At 38.3% G+C, this 13301-nt stretch overlaps 1 protein-coding gene across 3 annotated transcripts in view; it reads right to left on the bottom strand.

Moving 5' to 3' along the window:
* Nucleotides 1-13301, bottom strand: part of Acaca (acetyl-CoA carboxylase alpha) — a 298410-nt gene that overhangs the window by 120347 nt on the left and 164762 nt on the right. For all 3 annotated transcript variants that reach the window (XM_042690979.1, XM_042690996.1, XM_042690985.1), the window contains 4 exons: nt 9184-9207; nt 6534-6677; nt 5644-5740; nt 4660-4767 (listed from right to left, as the gene is read on the bottom strand). In XM_042690979.1, the coding sequence (XP_042546913.1) occupies nt 4660-4767; nt 5644-5740; nt 6534-6677; nt 9184-9207 (373 nt within the window). The remainder of the gene's footprint in view (nt 1-4659; nt 4768-5643; nt 5741-6533; nt 6678-9183; nt 9208-13301) is intronic.

Below are 13301 nucleotides of genomic sequence, written 5' to 3'. Positions count from 1 at the left end.
AAAGAAAATAACTTTAATAATGCCATGATTTAAAATCAAAATTGTTATTGCTTTTAAAATTCCACAAGTGGCTGACAATAACAGCAGAGCAACAGGATTCTGATTACATTGTAATAATGCGGGTCTCACAGCAAGTCCACAGCTATTACCCAGCGATTAGGCGTCAGCACCTGGAGAAACTCCATTTACACTGACTGCTTCAATCTCCTCCACAAGTCATTTACAAATATATGATCCTAATTTCTATGAGAGAAAAAAAGACATGCTGGGACTAGAAGATTATTTGGACAATTTGGATCAACCTATTTGATAGTTTAATGTGTGCTGTAAAAAAAAGAACTTTTCTAAACTGCTAGGAGCATGATCATGAAGTGAAAAACAAAACTAGTTATCACTCAGGTTTCTTTTTTAAATTGCTATTTTCTTCCTTTTCTTTTTATATATTTTTAAAATAAGAAGATAAAAATTTCAGCTATTTCTAGACAAGTATAGTATCTGATGAAGTTAATAGTTTTTCTAGGTTTAGAATATTAGCAGTCTACTCTGACTCTTCTGAATAGCCTTAGGCAAAGACACTAGATTTCTCTGTGCCTCAGTTTACAAGTCTAAAAAAATGTCTTATTGATCACTAATAATATAAATAAACGCAGTAAAAGTGAAGAAACCAGGGTTGGGGATTTAGCTCAGTGGAAGATCACTTGCCTGGCAAGGCAAGGCCCTGAATTTGATCCTCAGCACTGAGAAGAAGAAAGAAGAAAGGAAGAAGAAAGAAGATGAGGGGAGGGGAGGGGAAGGGAGGGGAGGGGAGGGGAGGGGAGGGGAGGGGAGGGGAGGGGAGGGGAGGGGAGGGGAGGGGAGGGGAGGGGAGGGGAGGGGAGGGGAGGGGAGGGGAGGGGAGGGAAGGGAAGGGAAGGGAAGGGAAGGGAAGGGAAGGGAAGGGAAGGGAAGGGAAGGGAAGGGAAGGGAAGGGAAGGGAAGGGAAGGACGAGCAACAGGAGCAGCAACAGCTGCCACCACCATCTTTTTTGTCAGTTGTGGGCTTGAACGTTGAGCCTAGGCGCTGTCTCTCAGCTCTTCAGCTCAAGGCGAGCACTCTACCACTTGAGCCACAACACTACTTCTGGTTTTCTGATGGTTAATTGGAGATAAGAGTCTCATGGATGGTCCTGCCCGGGCTGGCTTTGAACCGTGATCCTCAGATCTCAGCCTCCTGAATAGCTAGGGTTACAGGCGTGAGCCACCAGCACCTGGCATTACCATCTTTTTAAGTCATGTTGAGACAATATACAACACTTAGATATAAGGGTATTTAAAAGCCTAAAGCTGTTGTCAAATTATGGAGAAATCAAATATGAGCAACTAGGGTCTCACAATCTGGGAAGAGGGCAGGAAGCATGACTCAGCAGGAACCATAGGCCCTGAGTTCAGACCCCAGTATTGGGGGGAAAAAAAAAACAGAAAACAACAACAACAACAACAAACAGAACCCAATCTAGGGAGAAACTTGCATAGATTTAGTCTAGGAAGCAGTAGCAATTGTAGTATTCCTTTACTGAAATTACAAGCTTATGTGCTCACCAGCTAAGGGCAAGAAGAAAGGTATACTTTTCATCTAAAGAAAAATTCCTAGGCAGGGCTGGGAAGGTGGCTCAGTGGTAGAGCACTTGCCTTGTATGCATGAGGCCTGGGTTCAATTTCTCAGCACCACACAAGCAGAAAAAAAAAGCCAGAAGTGGTGTTGTGGCTCAAGTGGCTGAGGTGAAGAGCTGAGGGACAGCGCCCAGGGCCATGACTGGACACCCCTGTAGAGCACATGGGCAGCAAAGATGGCCCTGAGAGGGAGTTGAGTAGGCAGAGCCCGATTTGCTTTACAGTGCGTAACCAGCCCGTGGAAGCTTAGGTGCATGATAGGGTGTGACCTTTACAGTGATTGGTTCCTTTTCCTCTCTTGCCATGCCACCTGCTCTTTTTTGCTTTAAAAAGGGCTTGCTCTGTGTTAATAAACGAGTTTTCCTGCTTGACTTGACTCCCCGCTGCGTCTGATTGTCTCCCGGGCTAAGGGAGGCTGAGGAAGGACACTTACCTTTCCTCTCGACCTCCCCCCCACCACACACACAAGAAAAAAAAATTCCTAGGCAAATTCCTTATTTTGACTTCTCTAGAAGTATCTTTTCCTCGTGTTGTAATCCTACCATCCTGCAATCCTATCAATTTACCAGCTGAGTGAACATGCAGTAAATGCTAAGTCATATTAACTATTTAGTTGCCACTCTCTCACCCCTATTTGGGCATCTACCATTAGCATTACATGATGTGAATGCCAATTGTTTCCTCTCCCTCCCTCCTTCAGTTTTGCTGTACTGCAGTTTGAACTTAGGGACTCAAGTGCTATATCACTTGAGCTATACCTCCAGTCTCAACATTAATTTTTATACTTCTTAATTAGGCTTTAAAACATTTATTGAAGCTGGGCACTGGTAGCTCACACCTGTAATCTTAGCTACTTAAGAGGCTGAGATCTGAGGATCACAGCTTAACACTAGCCCAGGCAGCTTGAGACTCATCTCCAATTTATCACCAGAAAACAGGAAGTGGTGCTATGGCTCAAGTGGTAGAGCGCTTGCCTTGAGCTGAACAGCTGAGGGACAGCACCCAGGCCTAGAGTTAAAGACCCAAAAAAAAAAAATATTATTGAGTTTTTTTTGGTACCACTATAAAAGCAGAGCTTCCCTTTCTTCCTCAGCTGGCACTGTACTACTTGAGACATGCTTCTAGTCTACCTTTTTTTTCTTTTTTTTTTACTGTGAAAATACTGTACAGAGGGGTTATAATTACATGGGTAAGATAATGAGCACATTTCTTATCAAGCATTGTAGCCTCCTCTTTTGTTTCCCCTTCCCATCCCTTTGTATCCTCCCCCCTCCTCCTGTCCCCCACACCAAAGTTGTAAAGTTCGTTTTTAGACATTTGTCTAGTCACCCTTTTTGCAACTTAATTGGGACTTTTCTGCCTGGGCTGCTTCAAATTATCATCCTCAGATCTCAGCCTTCTGAATAGCTAGGTATACAAGGGAGACATCAGTGCCCAGCAATGCAGTTATTTTTCTGCAAGCACTATTGGCTAAGTACTATTCAAAAAGAGCACATGGATTTGGTCAGTAAAAGTAAATTAGAAGGGCAGTTTAGCATTTATCACATTTAAAATAAAATGTAATGGTAGGACTGGGAGTACAGCTCAGTTGTAGACCACTTGCTTACATTCAACTCCTAGCACCAGAAAAAAAGGAAAAAGCAAAAAACCAAAAACTATGGAGTGGGGGAACTATAATTATTATATCTGTCAAATCCCCCTAAACTAGATTATAAGCATCTTAAGAACTAGAACTTTATTTACCAAAGCTCCTAGTTGTCTGTCCCCAGAGCGGGTATCAAAGCTTTTGCTCTATCATTTTCCAGATGATGAGAAAGGTTACTTAATCCCTAAGAACTTGAGTTTTTCTCCATGTACAACAGGAATAATCCTTAATTTATCCAACCCCATGGGATTGTGGTATGGTGCAAATAAAAATTTAGATACAAGTTCTTTATAAAATATTATTAATAAATATTATATTGATCAATTAGTAATTGAAGGGATAAAATATATTTTAGTTACTTAAAAGTCTTTATCAAAGAAGTAAAACTTAACAGTTCTTAAGATGAACAGAAGGGAAGAGGGAGGAAGAAAGAATGAGAGAGAAAGAGAGCAAAAGGGAGAAAGGAAGGGACAACAAAACATTCTAGGTGAAGGAAAATGATCAGACTATGGAGATTTGATGCCAAAAACATACACTTGAAAGGCTGATGTAGGTATAAGTTGTTTTTTGTTTTACTTTTAAAAAATTATCTTTATTGAGATTAAGTGATTACATGAACTTCACAATATTGTGGGATAGTGATACTTAGCTAAAGTCACAAATACATTTTAACCTTCACAAGGTGAATTGTCATTATCATGGTCTATAAAGCTTGTGAACTCTACAAACTTTGACAATACAACTATTTCTTCCAAATAGGGTGATATGTACATTTGTTTCCTTTTGCTTAGTGTAAGCTGTTCACTCTGTTTATCTCATTCCCTCCCTCCCATCGCTGCCCTTGAGTTGCTTAGTTCACTTTTATCAATGTGCAGTGCAGCTGATGGATCCTCTGCTGTATTTTTCACCTGTTTCCCTCATATGTGCACATGTATAGGTCTAAGTATTTCATCAGAAGGAAGGAAAGGACACTAAAGGGCAGTGAGTAAAGAGTTAAGTTTCTAAAGAAAAATTTTCATCAAGAGGCTGAAGTTCAAAACTAGAACTCTAGGAACAATTTGGGAACATACTTCCCTTAAAAAGTTTAAGTATTTAAGGTCTATATTTCTTGACATAAAATGATACTCATTATATATCATTAAAGTACTTTGGAATTTTATCCCCATAGGCAGAACTAACCATAGTTCTGAAAGTTTTGCTAGAAGACAGTTATTATCAATAATAAGCCTTACAAGTTGCAACTGATAAAAGGATGGATTTGATGCAACCAGCAGTTTTTACCATCAGTTCCTACCAATCAAGGATTTACATTTTACTGGGTAAACTCTCTGAACATAGCTGCCAGATTGTAATCAAGGACTTACGTGTTGCTGGGTAAACTCTCTGAACATAGCTGCCAGACTGTCATCCTCAATATCACAGTCAGTCTTAATAGCCACATTCAGAATGTGAATTGGTTCATCCCTGGGGACCTGTAACCCAAGAACACAAACCAAAGAAATTATAAGGTTGGCTCTACAGAAGCAGCAAGAAACTAAAGTGCCCAGTGGAACAACTGAGAGAGAATATACCTCCACAGAATGTTTTGGTTTGGTCATCAGTAGGAATAAGCAAACAGAAACTACTATCTAACAGCAATGGCAGAAATTAAAGAAAGCACATAAAAGGTAGCAAAAGCATTAGCTTGGGTAGCTTCAAATCTTGACTTGACAAAAACTTGAAGATCCCTATTATCTCACCTTTTTCACCAATGAAATGGAGGTGAAACCATTTTATTCACCTCATCTCTTCACAGAATGTGGAGAAATGAGTAAAAGGAGTCATCTGAAAATATCCTCAAATAATTTATAGTTTATCAAACAACAGAAGTATCAAACCATGGGAAAATAATGTTGTAGAGTAAGAACAGAACATTTTGTTTACTGAGCAATGAAAAGAGATTTAAAAGGACCAAATTTTAAGCAAAATGACTGCTTTTCTGCAGCCTAAAAATCCACCTTTCTTTGAAGACTATATATAATACAGAATCGTTATGAAAAATAAATGTATGTTACTCACTGATTAAGAACTATAGCAACCAAAACCAAGATTTTTTTAAATGACACTCAGAGGCTACATGGGATAAAATAGCTGAGCCTATTCCCTACACAGAATTCAAGATTAATATGATGTTTTAAAATTTTGAATTTACATTCAACCTATTTCCAAAAATCACTTCAACGAAGCACATGTAGAGAGTAGCATAAAAGGTAAATCTTCTCTATAGTGTTCCAAACTGAGAAAGACAGTATATAGTATAAGCCCCATGTGTGAAGGAACAAAGCAGTTTTCCAAAGCGAACACTGTACCTTGTCTTCGTCATATAGAGATGTATGACCTGCCTCTGGGAATGTGGGACTTTGAGGTGGGGAGTCACAGAAGCAGCCCATCACTTCATCAAAGATCCTGAAAAATACCAGAGAAATACCCACCATGAAAACCCAAGTGGCAGAAAACCTAAGTGGCAGGAAACTAATGCTGCCACTGGCATCTCAGTCTGAAAGAATAATCTATCCTACCCTGTGCTCACTAGCTGAACAGAATCACCAGTGGCTAGAGACAAAATGCAAAATTTCATCAAGTGGTAGAAATTAGAAGGATGGATTGTTTAAACTCTAATAAACCATATTTTTTTCTTTTTAAAAAAGAACAATCTAACGGCTTTTGTTTTTCATATGTAAGATATGAACACTGCTGTCATCAATCGGTCTAAAAGGAACAGCAAGAACCTGGGATCAGAGCAGTGACAGACCAATGTAATTACCCCTCCCCCTAGGGTAATGCATCAGTATACATCAACAGATAGATGCTGAATTCATTTAATCAAAAGATGTATCGTCTCTAGTGGGGCTCACTCTAGTGTTGTGTTTAATTTCTCCTGACATTTCACTCATCACAGAGCAGACAGCTTCTTCTGTTAGCTCCTAAGGAAAAGATGATTTCTGTTTGTTTCTTTTCTTTTCCTTTTCCCTGACCAGGTTCAAACCTACAAGCAGAGACTTAAAGAGTCTGAATGAGAGGTGGAAATGGAAAGATAAACACTTCTCTGAGGGCATACATAGTGAGGGCTATGTCTCAGATGGATTGTAGCCATGCTGAGATCCTTTGCTCTTTAAAAAAGGAAACAAAACAAAAAAAACCCTCAAAACAGAGAAGTTCATGACTTTCCTAGAACAAACACAGGTCCATAATATCTTACCTGACAAAATCTTCAAAAGTCCGAAAAGAGACCATTCCTCCCATCCGTTGACATGGTGGAGTGAAAGAATTGTCCAACAGCACATCACTGACACTAGCCACATGTGTCATGCCATAGTGGTTGAGGTTGGAGGAGAAGGACATTCTAAATGGTAATTTAATCATGAGTATTAGACAAGGAGGGAAGGATTAGGAGAATAACAACAGGAAAAAGAGAAAACTCTAAAATAAGGTTAGGTTGCAGAGCAGATTTGGTTTTTCACCCCCTATGATTAAAGCTGTCTTGCCAGATTAATGTTTCACTTGACTTTCTCCATAAACCTGTATTTTCATCACTCTAAAAAGTCTTCAGACAGAAATCTAAAAACTGTCAAGAATTTCATGGTAGTCTTAATACAGTGATAATATGGCATTTGTAGCAAATGAATAGTACATAGAGGGTTAAAAACCATCCTGCACCATCCCCTTCCCCAAAACATTCCTTCCTTTACAAAGAAATATGCAAGCCAAGAGAGTTGTAGTTATGTCACACGCAAAGCATTTTTTATTTGGGAAGTGCAATAATATTCACCGATATAGAGATAGGTAGATTTATTAAAAAAGAATTGCTTAGTAGCTTATTATAAAAATTATTACTTATAGAATAAAAACAAGTCACAGTCTTAAAAAGGAAGTTTACTGAGGTATTTATATTAGGATTATAGTTCTCCCCTTTTGAAAGAGTTTTCAACCTCAGGTAACAAAATTTCCTTTTATTTTCAAAACTTCTATACCAGAGCAAAAATATCTTCATTGAAAACCTGTAATAATTTCCAGCAAGATACAAAAGGCAGAGCATAGGTCTCAAAGTATGTGTAAACATGACAAATAGCAGCTCAATGGAAATGCTTGAAGAGAATTGAACTGATTTGTTCAATCTAAAATCATAATGAATCAGAATATTCCTTGATGCACCTCAGCAACATGTACAGATAATACTATAAAGTGTTTCTGAATGTCCAATCAGGACAATCTATTAAGAAGGACCAAACTAAATGATCCCTCTAGGACTTGCCTGACATGTTACTGGCATACTGATCTGAAACAACTTCAGAGCGTGGCAATGGCACCTATGCTTTGGGGAACTGTCCAAAAATCTCCTTACAGTACATTGCCTGCAGTGTGTCAGTAGGAGGAGAGATGGCAATGTGAACTTAAGATCTGGGTATCTATTGCACCCCACTGCAAATCATACTTACAAAAAGCAATGAAATGCTTTATAGGATGGGAATGCTGCTCACACAGACTATAGAGACTGACACTCCTGGTTTTTATTCCTTTCTTAGGTGATGACTATAGAAAAAGTACTTTATCTTTTGACAGTTCTAGGAAATAGAAAGGCAGAGTGGGGTAGAGGAAACCACTGATACCATGAGTGAAACAAACAAATGAACCACACATCAAGCAAGTCTTACACATGATGCCCACTAGAAACAGATTCTGAGCTGTATTAATTCAGAAATGCTATTGTCCCTCTTTCTAGGAGCACCAAATGTATTTACTATTGAAGCAAGTTTGTGAGGTATTCTTTTCTACCTGCCTCACATTAGACAGGAGAGATTAAAAGGGTTACAGGCAACATTTAAAAGAAACTCCCTGTGAATGAGCTAACTGGCTTTGTTTGTGGCAAACATGGGGTTAAATATCTTTTTCACTTGACTAAACCCCATGGGAAATATATACACAATTCAGTTTCATTACACTACTATGCTCATGGCCAGAGAAGCTGAAGGCAGGCAGGAATGAACCAAGTCCACTCTCGAAGGGAAGACTAGAAGACTCTATAAAAGCAGTCTCTTCTGCACATCTAAACTAGGTACTAAAGGATAAGATCAGTTTTGATTACTTAATATTTTAAAAGGAGAAAGACAAAATAAAGGTAAGCCTGTAAATATTTCAACATGAAGCATTATATACAAAGAGCTTGCCACCAACTTATTTCTGCTTTAGCATTTTGTGGAATCAATTCCAAACAGAATTGCTATCCTCTCAAACTTGCTCTGTTACCTTGCTTGGCTCAAGAGGCAAGAAGAACTTAAAATATGTACAAAACTATCACTTTTGTTACACTGGCCTAGAAACTTCTTCATAAAGCTAAAGATATCAAAATTTAAATATACCTTTCCAATGTTATAGGTTTAAATTAAAACTTGACTTTCAAGTCATTGTAATACTTTTAACACTTTAGTAAAATAGCTATTTCTGGATTTGCTAAGGAAAAACTAATTAGAGAAACTAAAAATTGAAAACAAAATGTAAATAGGCTACAAGTGACCTTAACGGTCTCTCCTCTGAAAGCCCCAAACTAGACAGAAAACTTAGCAAAAGGTATTTCTAATAAAGTTGAACATCAGACAGATGAAGTCCCTATCATACACAGCTGAATGGAAGCTTTTCCAAGCTGATGCTTCTTAAATTATTATTTTTTGAACAGCTAAAGACAGGTTTTTCAAATAGAAAAAGGAATTTAGTATTGCTGAGGGGGATCTCAGAATTCCCTAGCAAATCATAACACATAAACTTATCAAGTGAAGTTTTTTTTTCCAGTTTCACTATTACTACTTTATTTATAAAGGTGCTTTAAATTGGAAAAGAAACTAAGTATACGGTACCTGTTTAGCGTGGGGATGTTCCCTCTGTAATTAAATAACCACAGTTAGTTACTGATAGGTTAGTGAAAGCCATCATAAAAGAATTGTCAGAACAGATACACTCCAGTCAGTCATAAGGAGCTCCAGTTTGGCAGCTCTGGTATTCAGCAGACATAATTAAGTGCTCATTACCCTTCAAACCCCAGGATGCCTCCAAAGAGGAATGCCTCCTGACCTACCTCACCACAGCAGCTGTTAAGGGTCCAAATTTATTTACCATACATTGTTACAAAATAATTCTACCAAAAAAAAAAAGGTAATGCATAGCAGTGGTAAAACAGAGACTAATAAAAATTAACTCAAGCTGTATATGGTGTATCATCTTAAGCTACAACATGAAATAAGCCATGACAACACTTACTTCTTGTTCCTATTATTAGAAGTATAATAGGGAGACAGATTCCATAGCTTTCTATCTTAATTTCTTTTTAATGATATATAGTTGACCTGCAAATTATCCTCCCAAGATCTAAGTTTGCTAAGTTTTAGCCATGCCCTTTCTCCTGAGGGGAGACTAGAGGATACTCTACCACAGGAATTAAAAGGAACTGAAAAACATTCAGGGAAGTAAGGATGAGTGATTTTACCATCCCAGTGGTATCTTTTGTTATAATTAATACTTTTTAATTAAATGGTTTAGAGTAACAATTATTTTTAAAATTACTTTTAGCTTTAAAACTCTTGGCCTATAGGCCTCTGAAAAATAAAATCTTACCTAAATTTGGCTAGCCCTAGGACTTCCTTATAAAGAACAAGTCAAAGACTAGGATATCATAGGAAATAAGGCAAAGTTCTTGCATTTTCTTTGATCTTTGCCACTATTTCATAAAATTTTCTCCAACTTAAAAAAATAACCAAGAATCAAATTTTAAAACCTTTATTTTTAATCTTAAAAGGGCAAAATGATACTTAGCACCCACAATTTAGGGGTTTTGTAAAGGGTCCGGTTGGTTGATATCTTAACCTTCTTATATTCTTTTTATCAGCATTTAATCATTGTTGGGGTTTTCTGGCACAGAGAGACTTAATGGGCAGAACATAGTGGGTGGTGCTGATGATATGTGGGAAGGAGGATTGAGGGAGGAAAATGATGCACTTTCCATGGCAGTGAAAGGAGCAGAATAGACTGAGCTAGCCATATAAATAAAAAGCTGTGACATATCACTGCACACAAACTGTATACCTCATATGATTTGTGAGCAGTGAGGCTCTTTGCATCAAACCTGTATCACAGAGTGAACTCATAAGCAGCAGGAACAAACACCAAGTGCAAAGCTCTAAACCTTTGCTGTCTGGATTCCTGAGTCTCTCATTCAGGAGAATGGGTTTTATAAGAGATCCTTGGTTCTAATGCATTTATCTCTCATGAATAAACAAAAAGTGTACATGGATTCTAGAGCAGATGCAGGTACAGCTGAATAGAAAACTAACTGCAGCTGGTAATAAGATTATAGAAAAGCCTTCTTTTACAATGTAAAAGATTCTAACAAATGAGGCCACCTGCCCTGTCTCTTACCATGAACCTCAGTGCAGAGAGAAGGACTTTCAACCAAAGAAATCTCAGGCTCCATTCATCCAGGTTTCTAGTATTTAGAAACCAGTTCAATCTCTCAACTATTAACCAATCTCTTAAGCAATTAAAATGGTCTTTCTGCTTCTGTAGTTATACTCTGATTCCATAGGGAGACTTCATAGGATGAAGACCAAGATTTGTAGGGGGAAAATGGCCACACACACACACCAAAAGCTGGCCCTTCTTCATCAGCAATTCTCAAGTTCTCATAGGGACACACACACACACACACACACACACACACACACACACACACACACACACAAGCTGGCCCTTCTTCATCAGCAATTCTCAAGTTCTCATAGGGAGCCCCCTGCTGCTTTGTTATAGAAATTATGCACTACCTACTCAGTATGGGGTAAAAAACCAGAAACTCCCAACATTTCCAATTATTATTAAAGGAATGGTCCTAAATCAGTCAAGTAAGAAGTAAGTTTAGAGCTAGCCATCCTCTTTGGTAGAATAAGAGCTTGTGAGGTTACAGAAGAAATTAACAGGAAAGGAAGGATAAATTAGCTATTAACAGGTAAATGCTTAGCTGTGTCCATAATGGTCATTTATATATTGTGTTATCCTATACTCCTTAGGAATATGAAAAATTGGGCCTACTGCACAATATTGCAAGACAACAGAAAGCTAGATCTATGACCTGTGCAAAAATAAGAAAGAGATGACCTACAGGTCAAATATCTCATTTATGCAGCTAAAAATAAAATGAAATAAAACCTAACACATTTCACTGCATACTCATCATGCAAAAAGTTAAAACTGGTCAATCTCTAATAAGGCAAATCAACTATATTTTTAAATATATAAATGAGATATTAAACTGCTATCTGAACTATTCAAAGTACTTATTACAATAAATCTTCAGTCACAATGATACTTATCAGAACCACTGTCCTTTTAGTAAATTAGCTCCATTTTACAGATAAAATAACTGAGAAGCCAAAATGGATGCTTTCCAGAGACACTGTTCAATATGGTTGCCATAAAACAAGATCTATACTTGGCACTTTCTCATCTCTGCTCCCTAAACTAGCATTTCACATCAATATAGACTTTAAAAAAGGACAAGAGAAAATCCTTTGAATTCTGAGGTTCTTGGCATTAAGTCACCTCTGATTTTATTGATCTGCCTGCCCAGAATAGCTGAAGAGCCTGCTTCAATATGAATGCAAAGTCAGAGTTGCTGCCTGCTATCTGAACCCTCTTTAAGAAACACTGACTTCTCTGGCAGTCACAAGTTCCCTGAGCCTTTTTACCTTCCCTTCCAGCTGAATTTCATTTTGCTTGATTCTAGATGTCCCTGTATAAATCTTTTTATCATATAAAAATGCTCATGATGCTTTTGCCTTCTTACTAAAAGAAAACAAACAGAACCCCCAATCCGTACAAAAATGATGGGGATGCATGCAAACAAGCAGTGGTTGCATCAAGCTGTGACTGAGAGCCAGTATAGGGCAAATCTTTTGAAATCAGGCAGCAAAGCAGAATCATAAGAGGTCAGCTGAATAACCTACTAGCAGTCACTAACAACAGTACCATAGGAGAAAGAGCAATTTGACTGGCTGTGACCAGTGGTGGTCTCCTTGTGTGACTATATTTCTGCAGGAGAATCCAAATCAAGAGCTATAAAGCCCTTCTGAACCATGTATTTCTATTGGCATCTCCCCCACCCCCACTTGCAACACTTCCTTGCAGTTCAGATGCCCTGATTCCACTGCAAAGGTTTACTTTACAATAAAATGAGCATTGCTTTATTCATTTGCAGCCCCTCCAAAGCCCCTTCTTTGCTCTGTTGGAAGATTTTGCTCTATCTGAAACAAGTACACCAACAGGGCTACAGTACATTACTGTTGCCTGCTGTATAATTAGCTGCAAACCCACAGCACAAAACTACAGGGATTTGCAGGTGCCCTGGATTCTGCTTTTCCTTCCCTCTGGAATCAGATAGTCTTCCTTGACAAGAAGGGACCTTGAGCTCCCCTAATGATATATTGAGAGTTTTAAACTCAACTCTCCAATCTTAAAGTCCAGAGTGCCAAAATAACACAGCAGAGACTAGAAGCTGAACCATGGATACAGGAAAGCACTTTGGTAAGCACTTAACCCTGCTGAGAATCTTCTCCTCTGCCAGATGCTTGCATCTTATCAGCAACTACCCCAAATGAAGAAAGCAAGCATTGTGGGATTTTATTTATTAATAGCTCATTCTGGCCTGCTAACTATAACCAAATACTCCCACTGCTAAAATTGCTACAAGTCGGATGACTTTTAACTGTCTCAGTATTATCTAAAGAAGTTTCTAATCTCTGGATGTCCAAGAACATCAGAGTTCTCAAGAATGGTAGCAGACTGCTGATTAGCCACATGAAAAGCATCTGATTTCCAACCATCTTCACAAATAAAAAGGTAGTCCAGAGATTACCCATGGATAGCTGAATACTGAAGGTGCCAACCAGCCTAAATCATGACCAAAACAACCTCCTGTGGGTGTAAAAGG

This window comes from Dipodomys spectabilis, unplaced genomic scaffold, assembly GCF_019054845.1.
Source record: "Dipodomys spectabilis isolate Male_0828 unplaced genomic scaffold, ASM1905484v1 ptg000004l, whole genome shotgun sequence".
In the NCBI taxonomy this organism is placed as follows: Eukaryota; Metazoa; Chordata; class Mammalia; order Rodentia; family Heteromyidae; genus Dipodomys; species Dipodomys spectabilis.
Note: the sequence above shows the minus strand (reverse complement) of the source record. Positions and strands in the feature narration are given on the sequence as shown.